Source organism: Chionomys nivalis, chromosome 19 (genome assembly GCF_950005125.1).
Source record: "Chionomys nivalis chromosome 19, mChiNiv1.1, whole genome shotgun sequence".
NCBI classification, from domain to species: Eukaryota; Metazoa; Chordata; class Mammalia; order Rodentia; family Cricetidae; genus Chionomys; species Chionomys nivalis.
Window position 1 is genome coordinate 59,110,425 of NC_080104.1, and position 17,895 is coordinate 59,128,319.

At 45.7% G+C, this 17,895-nt stretch overlaps 1 protein-coding gene across 3 annotated transcripts in view; it reads left to right on the forward strand.

Annotated features, from left to right (window-relative positions):
* Nucleotides 1–900: 900 nt before the first annotated feature.
* Stk38 (serine/threonine kinase 38) overlaps nt 901–17,895 on the forward strand; it is a 33,986-nt gene continuing 16,991 nt past the window's right edge. For 2 of the 3 annotated variants that reach the window (XM_057751392.1, XM_057751390.1), the window contains exons 1-5: nt 901–1,140; nt 8,425–8,560; nt 14,828–14,879; nt 15,636–15,758; nt 17,157–17,240. In XM_057751392.1, the coding sequence (XP_057607375.1) occupies nt 903–1,140; nt 8,425–8,560; nt 14,828–14,879; nt 15,636–15,758; nt 17,157–17,240 (633 nt within the window). In that variant the 5' untranslated portion in view covers nt 901–902. The remainder of the gene's footprint in view (nt 1,141–8,424; nt 8,561–14,827; nt 14,880–15,635; nt 15,759–17,156; nt 17,241–17,895) is intronic. The other variant, XM_057751391.1, reaches the window with a different exon arrangement.

A 17,895-nucleotide genomic window follows, 5' to 3' on the forward strand; every position in this document is an offset into this window, starting at 1 on the left:
TTTAGACTAAGGAAACTTGGCTTTGAAGATGACAGTCAAGCCTTTTTCATACTATGAAGGAAACGTCTGGAACTTCACTCTTGAAGAAAACCAAATCCTATTGTTTCACCAGTTAGGAAAGGGTGAATAGGAACACCACCGAATGCTCAGGGAATGACTAACAGGAGGAACATTCTTCTCTTGCTCCCAGAGGACCCCTTGACTGGGAGGCTGGGGCCTTGGGTCGCTCACAATTGTTTCCAGGAGTTTAGAACTTTCCAATCAAGATCACTGTGCTCAGTTCTCAGGGCATGAACTAGCAGCACCTGTAAGGTAAGATCCGTGCACAACGGAGAGGTCTAACGTGGTAAGAGCTCACCTGATCCCAGGCCAAGCACATTAATTGTTTGCAATCATGAAAAATAGGTAGGGCCAAGGGCTCCAACAGACTATGGCTACAATGATCGGGAGTCAGGGAGGGTGGAGAAAACTGATTAAATTTCAGAGAACTACGGACACCCTCACACGAGTTCACGCCAACTATTAAAATCCCAGGCAGGCTAGTTGATTGCATTGGCTTGGTTGATAAAGAGCCAAAGTCAATTTCCGGGTGTTGAGACGGTGTCTTATGTAAGACATTTGAGGGAAGCTGGGTGGGTGCTGGCCTTTACGGAACTTCAGCATTTTCATTTTGTAACTTCTGGTGAGTCTATAATTATTTCAAAAGAAAAAAAAAAGCAAAAAACAAAACAAAGGCGAACTAGCCCAGCCCAAGCCACCTCGGAGCACGCCCCACACAGCACTTCACCATCCTCCCAAACCTCCTGGGCTGGGCGCAGCCGGGTGAGGGGTGAAGAGGTGGGCGGGGCGCCGGCGCGCACGCGCAGTCCCGCTGCACGGGGAACGCCGCCGGCGGATGGCGCATGCGCAGTCTCGGCCGCGGCGGCCCCTCGCCACAGACAGAGGGGGACTGGGGAGCCTCGGCCCCTTCGCGCTGCCGTCTGTTCTGGCAGTTGGGGTTCTTCCCGTGGTCCTCTCCCGTCGCGGCTCGGCGGCCGCGCTCCCTCGGAGTCCCCGGCGCGTCGCCGTCGCTCTCGGGCCGCCCGCACGTCGCGTCTGCGCCGTGGCCGCCGGCCCCGCGCCCCCCTCCCCCCGGGTCTGGTGAGTGTCTGGCAGCGGTCGCTGCCTCAGGCTCGCCGCCTCGTCCGTCCGTCAGCTTCTAGGCACTCAGGGGCTCCCCTCTCCCGCCGCGGGCCGGGTTCCCCGCGTCCTCCTGGCCTCCTCAGCCTCTTGTCAGCGTCCTCTCTGCGGTTCCCCGAGCCCCCTGGTCCGTCCCCTTCCCTTCCACTCCCGGTCCCCACTCGGCGTGCAGCCCGGACGGGCAGCCGCTCCCTCTTTCTTCCCTGGTCGCCAGCTTTGTGTGCCGGCTGCCCCCAGCCCGTCCCCTCTGGGACCTCGGTCAGCACCACTCTTCACCTTGACCTCGAGAGTCCCGCTGGGTAGGTGTGGGACTTCGGAGGCGGTCCCCTAGTTTGCGGTTAGTTTTGGGGTACCCATCCCCTGAAGATCACTGCGTTTAGCCTGAAGAACTGTGGACAGGAACCCGAGCTGGAGGACAGGAAAAAGTGGCTAAGGAGTCAGAGGATAAGTGTGTCAGATAGCGCATAACGGCTGCCAGTGGCGCCCTGCAGGGGACCCACAGACACGGGACCCACAGACACGGGGCAGTCTTGTTTCTCGGCGTGAATAGGAAGGTCAGGGTGAGGTAGACCCGCGGCTTCCTCCTTCAGCTCACCTTGGCCGTGAATTAGCCTGAACAGAAAACCACCAGCCTGCAGGAACAGCTCCCCGCCCCACCCCAAACATCAGATACCAGCTTCCTCTTAACATTACCGGAGAGCTCCGTCCTCCACCCTGCTGATCACCACACCGTCCGGCCATGTCCAGCTCTCCATCACACGTTCCCCACTCCCACGAGTGGCCGCCACAAACGGAGCGTCTTATTTGTTTTGAGACAGGGTCTCACTTTGTAGCTCTGGCTGGCCTGGGATTTGCTGGTGTAGACCAAGGTGGCTTCAAATTCACAGAGATCCACCTGCCTCTGCTTCCCTAGTGCTGAGATTAAAGGCGTGCGCCCCTATACCCTGCTCCCCTGGCAAACGTTAGAAGGTTCTAGGTGCCCAGCACAGTTTGGGGGAGATACTAAACACATACACCTGTGTTTGCTTATCCACAGCAGGAGAGGTTCCACTCGTGACTCTAGGGAATAGCCTTGGCCCCTGCTTGAATTGTTCAATGAAAGATCTTTTGACCCGGCGGTGGTGGCGCACGCTTTTAATTCCAGCACTCGGGAGGCAGGGGCAGGCCGATCTCTGTGAGTTCGAGGCCAGCCTGGTCTACAGAGTGAGTTCATTTGGTCACAAAGAAATAAAATATTGGTGAAATGGTGTTTGTAGAGATGGTACACCATTGTAGTCAGCCAGCTAGGCATGACTCTATAGTTCATAAAGCAGTGGTTCTCATTTGACCTCATGAGTTCACAGTCCTTAATATTGCATTTTATGAGGAGTGTATGCTTTGTTAATTAAAAAACAATAACCTCAGACTTTCTTGTCTGCTGTTCCCTCCTTTGCTGAGCTGAAGGAGAATGAAACAAATAGGACGGGGTGCTGTAGCTTGTGGGTCAGCAGGGGGAGGAAACCCTGCCTCTTAAGAAGCTCTTGGTTGACCCAGTGAATCCATGAAGTGCCATTGGGCAGTACTAATCGTATCTTTTGATTAAAGGTTATTAGAATTAGGCTACACTTTTTATGAGTGAAGGAAGAGAGAAGGGTTTGTTTGAACAAAGGTTAAAGGGGCTGGGTGTGGTGGTGTCCACAATCACTGGGGAGGTAGAGGCAGGCTGAGCTCACGGCCCCCTTGGTCTACATAGTGAGCTCAAAGGGGAAGAAGGTTAGTGTAGTCCTTATCATTGCATTAGATCCTGAGTGGAAAACAGATTTTTGTTGGCCTAATGTATTTGTCATCTTTGAGTGTACGTGATATCCTATTGGCCTGTTCCTTTTATTTTTTATTTTTTGAGATAAAGTCTCACTATGTACCTTTGCTGTTGTGGAACTCACTCTGTAGACCAGGCTGGCATCAAGCTCACAGATCTGCCTGCCTCTGCCTCCCAAGTGCTGGGGCTAAAGGCGTGCGCCATTACACTCAGCTTCCTGTGGAACATTTTAGTCATTATTTATTTGTTAGTTGTTTTGTTTTTTGAAACAGGGTTTCTGTTTAGCAATGGCTGTCCTGGAACTCACTCTGTAGACCAGCTGCCATTGAACTCAGAGATCTGCCTGCCTCTGCCTCCTCCCCGAGTGCTGATATTAAAGGCCTGGCCACTACTGTCACCGTTGACCTTGCCCAGTTCTTTATACACCAATCTGTTAATGTTCTCTCCCTTCCTGCATTTGTGTTGACAACTAAAAAAAAATTAGCTTACTCACCTTACTAATTATTCATTGTGTGAAAGGCATTGTCTGCCTCTGCCTGCAGGTGTATCTGCTTTTCTAACACTGAGCTGTATATTTTAGTTGTTAAAATGTAACTGCCTGAGGGCCCAGAGGTGGTGGCCCATGGCTTTAATCCCAAAATTTAGGAGGCAGAGGCAGGTGGATCTCTATGAGTTCTGGTCTACAGAACGAGTTCCAGGACAGCCAAGACTAACAGAGAAACCCTGTCTGGAAAAACCAAAACTAAAATAGAAAAATGTAACTGCCTTTATGGCTGGGTGTGTAGCTCATGCTTAGAATCCTAGCACTTGAGAAGCTGAAGCAGGAGAATTGCCATGAGTTCAAGGCCAGCCTGGTTTACCAAGTGAAACTTGTCTCCTACTTCCTACATACACACAGAGTTTGTATAGACTCGCACACACACACACAGAGTTTATATAGACTCGCACACACACACACACACACACAGAGTTTGTATAGACTCGCACACACACACACACACACAGAGTTTGTATAGACTCGCACACACACACACACAAACTGTAGACTCCAGAAAATTTTAGACAACTCTCACTTACCTCATTTTTAACTTTATTTTATGTGTGCACGGGGTGGAGTGGATAGAGGCTGGGGGTGGCTTCCTGTGGTGAGTGTGTGGAGGTCAGAGGACGACTTGTGGGAGTGGACTCTCTCCAGTGACCATGTGGGTCCCAGGCACTGAACTCATATCTTCATGGTTGGTAGCAAGCACTTCTACTTGATGCCATTTTGCTGCCCTGTTTTGTTTTGCTTTTTTTAATGTCTGGTTTTAAGTGTTCTATCCAACTACACTTTGAGTGCATGTGGTTTTGATTGTGGGTGGAGGGTGTACAGGCTGACAAATAAGAAACCACACCCAAGTTTCATAAACCAGTTTTTTTCTCCCTTTGAGACAGGATTTCTCTGTGCTGCATTGACTGTCCTGGAACTCACTCTGTAGACCAGGCTGGCCTCGAACTCACAGAGATCTACTGCCTCTGCCTCCTGAGTGCTGGGATCAGAGGCCTGCACCCCCACCACCTGGCTCAGAGTTCTTTTTAATCCTCTACCGCTGTTTTAAAAGCAGAATGTTTAGGTATTGGTAGGAACTTCCCCCTTTTTTTTTAAAAAAAAAATGATATTTTCTGGAAGTAGTTTTTAGTACTTCATTGTTTGGGATTTGTGAATATATTTACTGTCATGGATCAAAATGTTTGACACTAAAATGGTACCTTGAATTTGAATCTCTGCTCTGAATGCATTGTTGTTTATACAGTTTTTGCCTGAATATCTTTAAAAGAAACAAAAACAAAAACCTACTGCTGTTAACCCAGCACTCAGAAGACCGAGGCAGGTAGGTGGATCACTATGAGGCCAACCAGATATGTATACTTAGTTCCAGGCCAGCTAGGGCTGCATAGTGAGACTGGCTCAAAAAAATAAAAACAAAACACAACCAGCTACTAATGTTAAATTAAGCCTTTTTTTTTTCCTCTTAGTAATAACAAGTGTCTTTACATTCTTTGCAAACCTTAATTTAATACACAAAATTAACAATTTAGAGAGCTGGGAAGGATCAATGGAGGACCTCTAAATGTTTTTTCCATTAAAGATGCTGTCTTTGAAATTGCCTTACTACTACTCCTGAGTTTTGCTCAGCTTTCTGTTGGGGGTAAAGGACAGAGTCAGATCACCAGGCATGGTGGTGCACACCTGTAATCCCAACTTTTGGGTGAAGGAGAGTGAGTTCCCGGCCAGCCTTGGTGACACAATCATACCCTATCAGAGAAATCCAGATGAGAGCTGGACGGAGGTGGCACAGGCCTTGGGAGGCAGAGGCAGGCGGATCTCTGTGAGTTCCAGGCCAGCTTGGTGACACAGTCATACCCTATCAGAGAAATCCAGATGACAGAGGAAGGTGGAAGAAGGAAGTAATTTAGTTGTACAAACTCGAATGCGGGCTCAGGGTAAACGGTGGAGTGCTGCCACCCATGCTGGAGCCTTTCAGTTTGTCTGACATCTGGCCAGGTGTGGTAATAGAGGTTAATTTGGTGGAAAGTGAGTTTTTAAATTTCAGGGGAAAAGCATTTAGACCTGAAGGGTTTCGTTTTGTTTTTAACTGTAAAATGAGGAAGTTGGGGGTCTCTGATTTTTAAGGTATCTTTGAGCACTAGAATTGTTTAACGATTTTCTTTGTCATCTTACGCACTCTAAGACAGGATTTCCCCGGTGTAGGCCTGGCTGTCCTGGAACTCACTCTGTAGAGCAGGCTGGTCTCGAACTCAGAGTCCCATCTGCCCCTGCCTCCTCAGTGCTGGGATTAAAGATGTGTGCCACCACGGCACATCCTTTTCCTAAAGTTTTCTTCTTTGTAATAGTGTTTTTAAAAGTTGTTTAAGCTTATAAAATGAAGCAGTAAACATTTATCAAATACCTTAAGGTAATTCAGACACATAAGTACCTATAGATGAGCGTTTCAGCCATAGAGATTCTTCTCATTGTAGAAATTGAAAATCTAAATACATTCTAGATTAAAATTATATTCTCACTGGGCGGTGGTGGTGCACATTTTTAATCCCAGCACTTGGGAGGCAGAGGCAGGCGAATCTCTGAGAGTTTGAGGCCAGCCTGGTGTACAGAGTGTTCCAGGACAGCCAAAGCTTCACAGAGAAACCCTGGCTCAAAAACCAAAAAGAAAAAAAAGAAAAAAAAAATATATGTATATATATATATCTCATTTCCCATAGTTAGAATACTAATAACACTGATACTTTCTGTATTTTAGATAGACCAGACTGGCCTCCAACTCCTTACTAAGCTGACGATGACCTTGAACTCCTGAGCTTCCTAGTCCAGGATAGCAGGCTGGTGCTGCCACACCTGGCTTCCCTTCCTTTAAGTAATTGAATATATTTTACTGGGATTTTTCATACTTTTTAAAATAATTTATTTAGTTTTATGCACATTGGTGTGACAGTATGGATTCACGGGAACTGAGTTACAGACAGGTGTGAGCTGCCATGTGAGTCCTGGGAATGTTTGAACATGGGTCGTCTGGAAAGGCAGTCAGTGCTCTTAACCGCTGAGCCATCTCGCCAGTCCCCTTGTTTTTTGAGACAGAATTTCTCTTTGTAGACCTGGCTGTCCTGGAACTCACTCTGTAGACCAAGCAGCTGGCCTTCAACTCAGAGATCCCCCTGCCTCTGCCTCCCGAGTGCCATCTGGCAGGGTTGTTCATACTCTCAGTCACATATTTATTCATGGTGTTTCTAGTTTTCTTTTGTCATTAGAATGTTTCTGTGGCCAGGTGACGGTGGTGGCACACATCTTTAATCCCAGCATTTGAGAGGCGGAGGCAGGCAGATTTCTGTGAGTTCGAGGCCAGCCTGTTCCAGGACATCCAGAGGTACACAGAGAAACCTTGTTTTGAAAAACCAAAAAAAAAAAAAAGTTTCATTGAGCACTTGGTAGGCAGGGGTGGGTTCAGAGGTGGGTTGTTCTCCGAGTTGAGGGCTGCCTAGTCTACAGAGTGAGTACCAGGACAGCCAGGGCTACACACGGATACCCTGCCTCGGAAAAGCAAAAGGAAAAGAACTTTTTATTGAACCAGCTTATAGGAATCTTTTTTTTTTCTTTTTTTAAATGCTTGAATCTTTATGAATGATTTTTTTCAAGATAGTTTCCTAGTTGGCAAAGAATGGAATGGTATATAATTGTGTATGTGCTTCCACTCTGTTTGCTTTGAGATAGGATGTCTGCTAGTTGTTTTGTTATTTTCAACTTGATACAAGCTAGAATCATCTGAGAAGAGGGAACTTGAGTTGAAAATGCTCCTATTGGAATGGCCTATGGGCAAACCAATGGGACATTCTTGAATGATGAATGATGATTGGAGAACCCAGCTCACGGTAGGCAGTGCGCCATTCCTGGGCAGTGGTTCTGGGTATATGAGAAAGCAGACTAAGAAAGCCGTAGAGAGCAAGCCAGGAAGCAGCACTCCTCCATGGTGTCTGTGTGAGGTCTTGCCGTGGCTTCCTTCAGTGAACTGTGATTGGGCTGTGTTAGCCAAATCTGTCCTTTATTTCCACGTTGTTTCTGTTCATGGTCTTTATCAGAGCAGTAGAAAGCTAACTCAAGACAGGGTGTCGTGCCAGTGCCTCCTGAGCACTGGAATTACAGGCATGTGACACCATACCTGGTGACTTGATTTTGTCTACTGCAGCTGTGAGAAAACTTCAGCTTGAAGGAGAAAGGGTGTGTTTGGCTCACAGTCCCGGTTACAGTCCATCACTGTGGACATCAAGCAGGAACTTGAAGCAGCTGTTCCTGCACACCCACAGCTGTCTGCTAGTATTCAGGAGCTTGAAGCAGCTGTTCCTGCACACCCACAGCTGTCTGCTAGTATTCAGGATCTTGAAGCAGCTGTTCCTGCACACCCACAGCTGTCTGCTCGTATTCAGCTTTCATTTCTATCTTTAAAAATTATGTGTTTGTATGTGGAGTGAATATGTGGATATGCACCCCAGGTATAGAGCTGAAGAGGATGTCAGATCCCTAGAGCTGGAGCCATGGTGGTTTCGAGTTGTCTTAACGGGAGTGTTGGTCACCGAATTCTGGTCCTCTGCAAGAGCAAGTTCTCAACTGCTGAGCCATGTTTCCAGCTGTCTGGTGCCACACACAGTGGGTAGCACAATCCAGCAAACTCCCCACAGACATGTCTCAGACTAGACAGTCTCATTGAGATTCCCTTTCCCGATGCTTCTGTATTGTCTGGGGTACTAACCACGTCTGTCTTGTTTGCCTGACGCGTTTCATATTATGTTCGTCCTCCAGAAAGATTGTGCTGGCTTATATTTTACCAGGGGACAGGGGAGTACTTAATTGTTGAATTCCAGCTGGAAGATACATAGTAATCTCTCTTTTCTTCCAGCAGCCATGGCAATGACCGGTTCAACACCATGCTCATCCATGAGTAATCACACAAAGGAAAGGGTGACAATGACCAAAGTGACACTGGAGAACTTCTATAGCAACCTCATCGCTCAGCACGAGGAACGGGAAATGAGGTAAAGAATACTGCTTGAAAGCCTTGTGTTCGGGAGCTGGGCATGCTGCTCGTGGTAGAGTGCCTACCTATCATATACAAGGCAGAACCAAAACAGACAAGAATGAAGAACTTGTGGTTATGTGTTGTAGCATGTGTTGTTACACACCAGGAGATCAGGGTAGCAGCAGCCATGTTATAGCCCATCTGCTGCAGTGGAGCGACAGTGTGACAGATTTCCAGATCCTTTCTAGTAAAGCTGTATCTACTGGTCAGTAATTGAGGAGTCTTGCTCTATAAAAAGAAAGAGTTGGTCAGATCACTAATGTTCATTATTAAAGCAGTGTGATCTAGTCTGGTGGCTCCTTGAGGATTTGCATCCTGTCTCTTGAGGAGCAGCTGTTCCTAAAGGTCTTTCTGCTTGTCAGCTCCCTCATCTTGAAGGACTGCTGTAACATGGAAGCACTTGCCTTAGTTAGTGGCGATGGTGATAACTTTTATTTTAGACAGCAAACACCTCAAAACCTATCAGGTCTTACTGTGTAGCCCTGGCTGTCCTGGAACTTGATGTAGACCAGGCTGGCCTTTAACTTCCAAGTGCTGGGATTAAAGGCCTGCACCACCACTGCCCGGCCCAATTTAAAATACTGTCTTGACTTTTTATTACTGAGTTTCAGGAGTTCATTTTAGTTTTTGAGACAACATTTCTCTGAGTAGCCCTGGCTGTCCTAGAACTCACTCTGTAGACCAAGTTGGCCTCCAACCCGAGATCCACCTGCCTTTGCCTCCCAAGTGCTGGGATTAAAGGTGTGTGCCACCTCTGCCTGAACCTTGTTTTCAAGTCATAGAGACATTCTCTGTGTAGGCTTAGCCTCTCAGATTTAGTTCCATGACTCTAATAAGTGAATGTGTGGCTAGGGGTGTGTGCATGCTGTGGCACATGGGTGGAGCTCAGAGGACGGCTTTCAGGACTCAGGTCTCTTTCCATCCTCACTTGGACTCTGGGCTCCATTCAGGCTGTCCAGCTTGTACAGCAAACGCCTCTGCCCTCTGAGCTAGCTCGTCCTCTGAATGCATTTCGTCAGGTAATTTTTCCTTTTGGGTTTACAGTTATTTTCCCTCTAAGATTGATTTTGGATATTGTAAGTTATTCACAGTTTCTTATAGATTTAGTTAGCTTGTTAGCAAATATAGAAAATCCAGTGGTTATAAATTGGAATTATGTTGAATCTGTAGATCAGTTTGGAATGATTGATGCTGTAACAATGCTGAAGATTCTGATACTTTGACATCATATATTGCTTTACTTTATAAGTCTCACTTAGAGGCTACACAGATGGCCAAAGGTTTGCTTCTCAGTTCCAATATGGTGGCTAATAACCATCTGTAACTTCCCTTTTAAAGGATCTAGCTCCCTCTTCAGGCCTTCATGGGCACTGCATGCACACAATATGCTGACATTCATGCAGGCAAAACACTCCTGAGCATCACATAAAATAAAAATAAATCTCTTGGGGGCTGGAGAGATGGCTCAGCGGTTAAGAGCATTGCCTGCTCTTCCAAAGGTCCTGAGTTCAATTCCCGGCAACCACATGGTGGCTCACAACCATCTGGATTGAGGTCTGGTGCCCTCTTCTGGCCTGCAGACATACACACAGACAGAATATTGTATACATAATAAATAAATAAATATAAAAAAAATCTCTTTTTTTTTATTTTTAAAAAAAATTTTTTTTAAAGACAAGGTCTCTATGTAGTACTGGCTGTCTCTCAAATGTTAAGATTAAAGGTGTGCACTACCACACCAAAAATAAATGTAAAAAGACTTTAAGTCTCCCTTTTTTTTATTTTATTTTTTATCAGTGTACAGTGTATAGTTCCCACATACTGGTTCCTTTCTACGTCTAGTCTTTTTATGCAGTTGTAAATATTTAGAATTTTTTTGTCCAGTTATTTGCTGCTGCTGTTTTTTTTTTTGTCTGTTTTGTTTTTGTTTTTCGAGACAAGGTTTCTATGTAGCTTTAGAGCCTGTCTTGGCACTCGCTCTGTAGACCAGGCTGGCTTCGAACTCACAGAGATCCACCTGCCTCTGCCTTCCGGGTGCTGAGATTAAAGGTGTGCGCCACCACCTGGTTTATTTTATTTTTTGATTGGGTCTCACATGTAGCCTTGTCTGGTCTTTTTCCAATCCTTCGTCAGCTTCCAGAGTGCTGATATTATAGGCATGCGCCATCACATCCGGCTAAGGTTTTATTGTAAACAAGAGACTTACTGCATGGGGAGGGAGATATGTCGAAACTCTGGAGATAAAAGGAAAAATAAAACTCATTTGGGAATTGCTTCTTGTTTACAAAATAGGAGAAATTGAACCAATTCATGGAAATACTATGGCAAGTCCCACAGGTAGGTTGAGGACAGTTTACTTTCTGGGCGTTGCGGCCCACCTCTGCTTGAGATTGAGGCAAGAGGATCAAGAACCCAGAGCAGCCTTGGCCAGATGCTGAGTTTAAGGCCTGTCTGGATTTAAGATACCAACAACATGCTGGGAAGTGGTGTTATGCACCTTTAATCCCACTTTTTAATCCCGGAGGCAGAGGCAGGCAGATCTCTGAGTTCAAGGCCAGCCTGGTCTACAGAGTGAGTGCCAGGACAGGCTCCTTTCCAGAGGTAAGGGGGGACCAGCACAGACCAAGCACATTATGTAGTCCTGTATGGTGCTTGCTTTCTTTACTCTTTAGTCTCTAGAACAGTGGCTCCCCTCCTGTTCTCTCTGGTGTATACCCAAGGTACCCAGTAGGTATTGATAATTACCTATTCAAGAAAAATAATGGTTTAGATAAATAGCCATCAAATTAAAACCACAGAAACAGGCATTTCCTCCGACAAAATAGTGTGTATTTTTTTTCTTCCTGAAGACTGATGGATTAACTAAAGCCATAGACCTAACTTATTACATAATGATGGTTGCCCTTTCCTCTGAAGTGCAGACATGTACTCTGCTATCTAAGAGTGTCCAAATCCGGGGCTGGAGAGATGGCTCAGAGGTTAAGAGCATTGCCTGCTCTTCCAAAGGTCCTGAGTTCAATTCCCAGCAACCACATGGTGGCTTCACAACCATCTGTAATGAGGTCTGGTGCCCTCTTCTGGCCTGCAGGCATACACACAGACAGAATATTATATACATAATAAATAAATAATTTTTTTTTTTTTGGTTTTTTTTTTTTCGTTTTTCGAGACAGGGTTTCTCTGTAGCTTTTGGTTCCTGTCCTGGAACTAGCTCTTGTAGACCAGGCTGGCCTCGAACTCACAGAGATCCGCCTGCCTCTGCCTCCCGAGTGCTGGGATTAAAGGCGTGCGCCACCACCGCCCGGCAATAAATATTTTTTTTTTTTTTTTTTTTAAAAAAAAAAGAGTGTCCAAATCCCGCAACTTTTTACAGACAGTCTTACCCAGGAACTGGCAGTGTACAGCACTTGTTGAGTGTGTGTAAGACTTGGAGTTCAGTCCTCAGGACTGAAAGAGAAGAAGATGGAGAAGAGGAGGAAGAGAGGAGGACTAAGAGGAAGAGGGAAAGTGGGGAGAAAAACAGCAACTATTCTCTTAGGTCTTAGGGTTTTTTGTTTTGAGACAGGGTTTGCTGTCTTAGAATTCATTCTGTAGACCAGGTTGGCCCGAACTCACAGAGATCTGCCTGCCTCTGCCTCCCGAGTGCTGGGATTAAAGGTGTGCGCCATCACCGCCTGACTTCTCTCAGTTTTTCTTAACGCTGCAGCGTTTCATATGATCAGAAATTCAGTAGAATATCGATGATGATTAGTGATCTAGGATCAATTTATTTAAGACCGAGGATAGGGAAATCCAGCCCTTCTAATGGTCTCCCCTGAGTAGGTGTCAAACTAGAGGATAGGACGGAAGGACTAATATGTTGAATTTTTCAACAGTTGTGTAATATTAACTTTTAGGGTTTCTCTTCGGCATTTCTCAGTGTTAATCATGGAGATACAATCATGTTATTTCTATACTGTTTTTATTGCTTTTATCTGTCTCATCAACAGAAATTATATTATTAATGTACAAATACATTATTTGTTCAGCTCTTGTGGAGTTGACCAGCCCTCTTATATTTTGGTGACCTTTGAATGAGGCTATGCAAGGAAGGGAGCCTAGTTAGCTATTAAAGGAGCAAGTTATAGGTAGTAGTCATGAATGTATCCACACACTTGTTTGTTTGAGCTCTTTAAGAAGTACCCTAGAGGCCGGGTAGTGGTGGCAGTGGTGGCGCATGCCTTTAATCCCAGCATTCGGGAGGCAGAGGCAGGCAGATCTCTGATTTGAGGCCAACCTGGTCTATAGAGTGAGTGCCAGGACAGCCAGAACTGTTACACAGACAGGGTCTCAAAAAACAAAACAAAAAGAAGTACCCTAGAGGTGTTGGAGAGGTGGCACTTACTGCTCTTTCAGAGGACCTGGGTTTGGTTTGGTTCTTAGCATGCACGTAGTGGTTCATAGCTGTCTGTAACAGCCCCAGAGGATCTGACGCTCTCCTTTGACCTCTGTGGGCACCAGGCATATATGTGGTGCACAAACCACTAACACTTATACACATAAAATAAATCTGAAAATTTTAATAATACTTATTAAAGATATTTTCTGTGTATAAAGTACTATTTATATTGGAGATGGGCTTCAAATGTGCTCCCTCCCCTTCAAGAAGCTTCCAGTCTCCTTCAGGAGTGAGCACCCTTGTAAACACCTGGGATGCTCAGGAGGGCGTCTCTGCCTGGGAAAGTGGCCCCGTCTCTGCCTGGTTCTGATTGGAACATTTCAGTTGAGGGAAGAATGCTCACAGAAAGGGTGAGGAAATTCACTGACTTGGCACTGCCACATATTAGTCCTTGACTCAGGCCTCTGGACTCTCCATTGCCTTCAGAAAAACAGCCAGCTTCTGGCGAGCAGGCCTGCTTTTCGTCCCACCCGGCTCCCGCACGGCTTTACACCTGAAATAACAACACACAAATTGTATTCATTTAAACACTGCCTGGCCCATTGGCTCTAGCCTCTTACTGGCTAGTAATCTGTGTATCACCACGGGGTCATGGCTTACCAGCATGAGTCTAACCACTGCCCGTCTTGGGTAGGAGAAGCATGGTGTCTGCTTGACTCTGCTTTCTTCCTCTTAGAATTCTGTTCTGTCTACTCCACCCACCTAAGGGCTGGCCTATCAAAAGGCCAGGCAGTTTCTTTATTAACCAATGAAAGTAACACATAACAGATGACCCTCCTACACTGTGCTTCCATGTGATGTGCCGCATCAGCTACTGTGGACTGTATGCTCACATACATTTAAAAAATATTTTAATTTAATGCATATGGCTCTTTTGTCTGCATGTATGTTTGTGTACCACTTATCCGTCGGGTGCCTGCAAAGACCAGAAGAGGACATCATACCCCAGGAATTCGAGTCACAGACAGCTGTGAACTGCTGGAAATTGAACCTGGGTCTCCTACAAATAAGAGCAGTCAGTGCTCTTAATCCCTGGGCCCTATTCCATCCCTACTCTCTGCTTTTCGTTATCTATGCACGTGATCTGCTTGTTTGGATTATTGGGTTGATGGGGAGATTCCAGCCAGTGTGCTCCCCTTGCTCTTGCTGATAAACGGAGGTTCTGTAGAGTTGGTTATAAGGAATTTTTACTTGGTTATTTCAGTTTTTTCAAATCACCATGAGGCTGTAATTACTCTCTTTTTTGTTTCTTAAATTTGAGATTTAAGTCTCTAAGATCAGGCTGGTCTTGAACTCACTGTGAGGTGAGGCTGGCTCTGAACTCTGGGTCCTTTTGCTCTCACCTCCTAAGTGCTGGTGTTACCGGTGTGTGCTACCCTGCCTGGCTTGTTACTTTACTATCTTATGCGGTCTTTATTTATTCATTCTTATGCAGTCTTTTCAAAATGTAGTTTTGCAGGGCAGTGGTGGCTCACACCTTTAATCCCAGCACTCAGGAAGAAGAGGCAGGCAGACATCTGTGAGTTTGAGACCAGCCTGGCCCACAGATCGAGTTTCAGGATAGCCAGGGCTGTTACACAGAGAAACCCTGCCTTGAAAAATCAACCTCCCCCACAAAAAAAAAAAAAAAAAAAACCAAAAAGGTAAAATATGTCTCATGACTTCTTACTTAACTGAAGACTTTTTTCTTTTCCTAAATGAATACTTGCAAGTGGCTAGCAATCATGTTCATATAGGCTTGTCAGAATAGAATGCTATTTATATATATATTTTTGTTTATTTTAGACAAAAGAAGTTAGAAAAGGTGATGGAAGAAGAAGGCCTAAAAGATGAAGAGGTGATTGATGTGGTTATTTTTTCCTTGGGCCCCAGTATGAAAGGTTGTTTTCTCTATCAAGTTAGCTTTGGTGCCAGAGAAGCATTTGGCTCAGTGACAGGAGTATGAGAGCTGACATTGCTTTTGCGGCTCAGTTACTCATGCAGAGGAAGAAATTAATGAAATACTCAGGAGAGAGAGGTATCCCTAGTCACAGTTAGGATAATTAATGTTAAAATTCTAAGAAAAGAAAAGATGAAAAAGGCTCCATAGCCGTAAGGAATATCTCTGATGTCATTATCAAAGAAAGTATTGTCTCAAATCAGCCTGTCTGTACACTGCCCACGTATGTGTGGTGAAAAGACAACCAACACGGGATGGTGCGGCTCACCAGACAGCCCCGGACAGGCCTTCAGAAATCCGGCGACACAGCCAAGACAGGAGAAAGGGAGTTCAGGCTTGTGACGAAAGGTCGTGTGTGCCGGTCCTGGAGTTGAAGGAAAACACACTTAACCTAAGAAGGAGCTCAGGGAAAATAGACTGTCTCTCTTCGTTAGCTGTTCATTCGGGGCTCTCACATCTCCTCCAGTGGGGCTTGTTTGTTGTATCTGACGGCCAGGGCAGGAGGAAGGGACCGCTGAAGGATGCTTGTGTGACACGGCCGTGTGTGAGAGGATTATGTGCAGACTCGTGTGGCCCTGCTCCCAGCTGCACAAGGCAGATAGGACTTGGTTTCAGAGTTTCAATTTTTCTCCCTTTCCTTTCTTTAAACATTAGAAACGACTCAGGAGGTCAGCCCACGCTCGGAAGGAAACGGAGTTTCTTCGATTAAAGAGAACAAGGCTTGGACTGGAAGATTTTGAGTCTTTAAAGGTTATAGGTCGAGGAGCATTTGGGGAGGTAAAAAATATCTCAGAATACCACAGCTTCTAACATACCAGGAGCTCCCAATTGTGTTATACAGCTTGAAATATACAAGATATGGGGTTCAGTGGCATGCGCAGTTACCCCTCACCTCATTGTTTCCTCTTGTTTCCCCAATCATCGTCTCAAATCATGTCTCTGTCCTGTCAGAGATGACGGTGGTTAGCTCTTATTTTTAGGATTTGTAATTTTTTTTTTAATTTTATTTTTAGGATTTTTTTTTTTTTTTTTTTTGAGGCAGGGTTTCTGCATTGGAACTTGCTCTGTATACCAGGCTGGCCTTGAGCTCACAGAGATCCACCTGTTTCTGCCTCCCGAGAAGGCATGTGCCACCAATATCCAGCTGGAACTTCCTTTTTTGGGACAGTCACAGTATGTAGCCCAAGTTTGCAACAACATTCTGGGGTTTCAGGCACGTATCATTGTGCTTAGACACTGGTGTCAGGAGACTTTGCAGCTATCAGAGCATCAACAGTTCTCGTGTAATCACGACAGGGACCCACTTTAGAGGTGATGTCTACAAATTAAGACTCTGAAGATGTGCGTTGTCACACAGCTGTTGACCTCCGACACCAGGGCTGGACCGGGGTCTTCTGTTTTAAAGCTCTTGTTCTCCCAGTACCACAGTGCTGTCACATAGAGACCCTGTCTCTTTTTTGTCGTGGTTTTTGTTTTTCTTTGAGTCAGGGTTTATCTGTGTAGTTCTGGAACTCGCTCTGTAGACCAGGCTGGCCTCGGACTCACAAATACCTGCCTGCCTCTGCTTCCTGTGCTGGGATTAAAGGCATGGGCTACCACCACCAGGCAGGTTGTTGTTGTTGTTTGTTTTTTAACCTTTAGACATTTTTTCCTTGGAAAAGCTTTTGCTTTCATGGTTTGTTGTTGTTTTTTGACAAAGGATCACACCATAGTCCAGGCTAGCTTCACAATGGTGGCAGCTCTGCCTCAGCCTCTTGAATACTAAGATTACTGTACTCAAGTACAAATAGACCTGATGTGTTATTTTCATTTTATATGCTGTGATTATTACTTTGGCTTTCCAAGCTGATTGACTAATTTTTGTCATGGGTTTAACTAGACCTTAAATTTGAAACTGAAGGCTTTTAAATTAGTTTGGTCAACCGAGAGCCAAAGTGTTCGGATACAAAGATGGTTGAAGATCTTCCCAGCATTGATATGGCTCCAAAATACATTCAAATATAACATTAAAAAGTATTGTCTGTTTTTTGCTAGTTATTGCTTATGTTTGAATTATAATGTTTTTCTAGTGTAAATAGTGTTTGTGAAGTCCCAGGTTTGATCCCCAGAGCTGGAAGTGCAAATCCTCAGCTTGGCAGTGTGAACTCGACCCAGCATTGCTTTTGTAACCTGCAGGTGCGGCTCGTGCAGAAGAAAGACACGGGGCATGTGTATGCAATGAAAATCCTGCGCAAAGCAGACATGCTCGAGAAGGAGCAGGTAACGTGAACAGTGCTTTACTGTGGAGGCTGTGAAGGAAACGCTGGGTCTCCGAGCTGTCACAGCTACACTACCAGGAGTGACCTCTCTTGAGGTCACACTTGGTGTGATGGGAGTTTCTTACCTATTCTGAGAAATAACAAGTGTTTTGTTCTCGGGTGGGGAGGTAGAGCTCAGATTTGTTGGAGCAATGTGCTCCTTGTACCTAGACCAAAGATGGGGCCTTCTGTCAGGCGGCTCGTCAGTGCCTGAAGAGGCCACTTGCCAATGCTGGATTAAATTGGAGAAATGCAAATGGCAGCACAATGGAGTTTCCTTTAGTGGTTAGGAACACTTTCTTGGGGCTGCAGTGGCACTTAGTGGTGCGTGCTTGCCCGTGATGTGCACAGCCCCGGGTTCCATCCCTAGTAACATCCCACCCTACCAAATAAGGATTGGAGCTCACATTGAAAAGAGGTCTGAGATGGATACTTAGTGCAGATTCCATAAGATTTAAATATTTGGTAGCTTTCTGTTTTAAAAGTAAGAATGTACGGCCGGGCGGTGGTGGCGCACGCCTTTAATCCCAGCACTCGGGAGGCAGAGGCAGGCGGATCTCTGTGAGTTCGAGGCCAGCCTGGTCTACAAGAGCTAGTTCCAGGACAGGCTCCAAAAC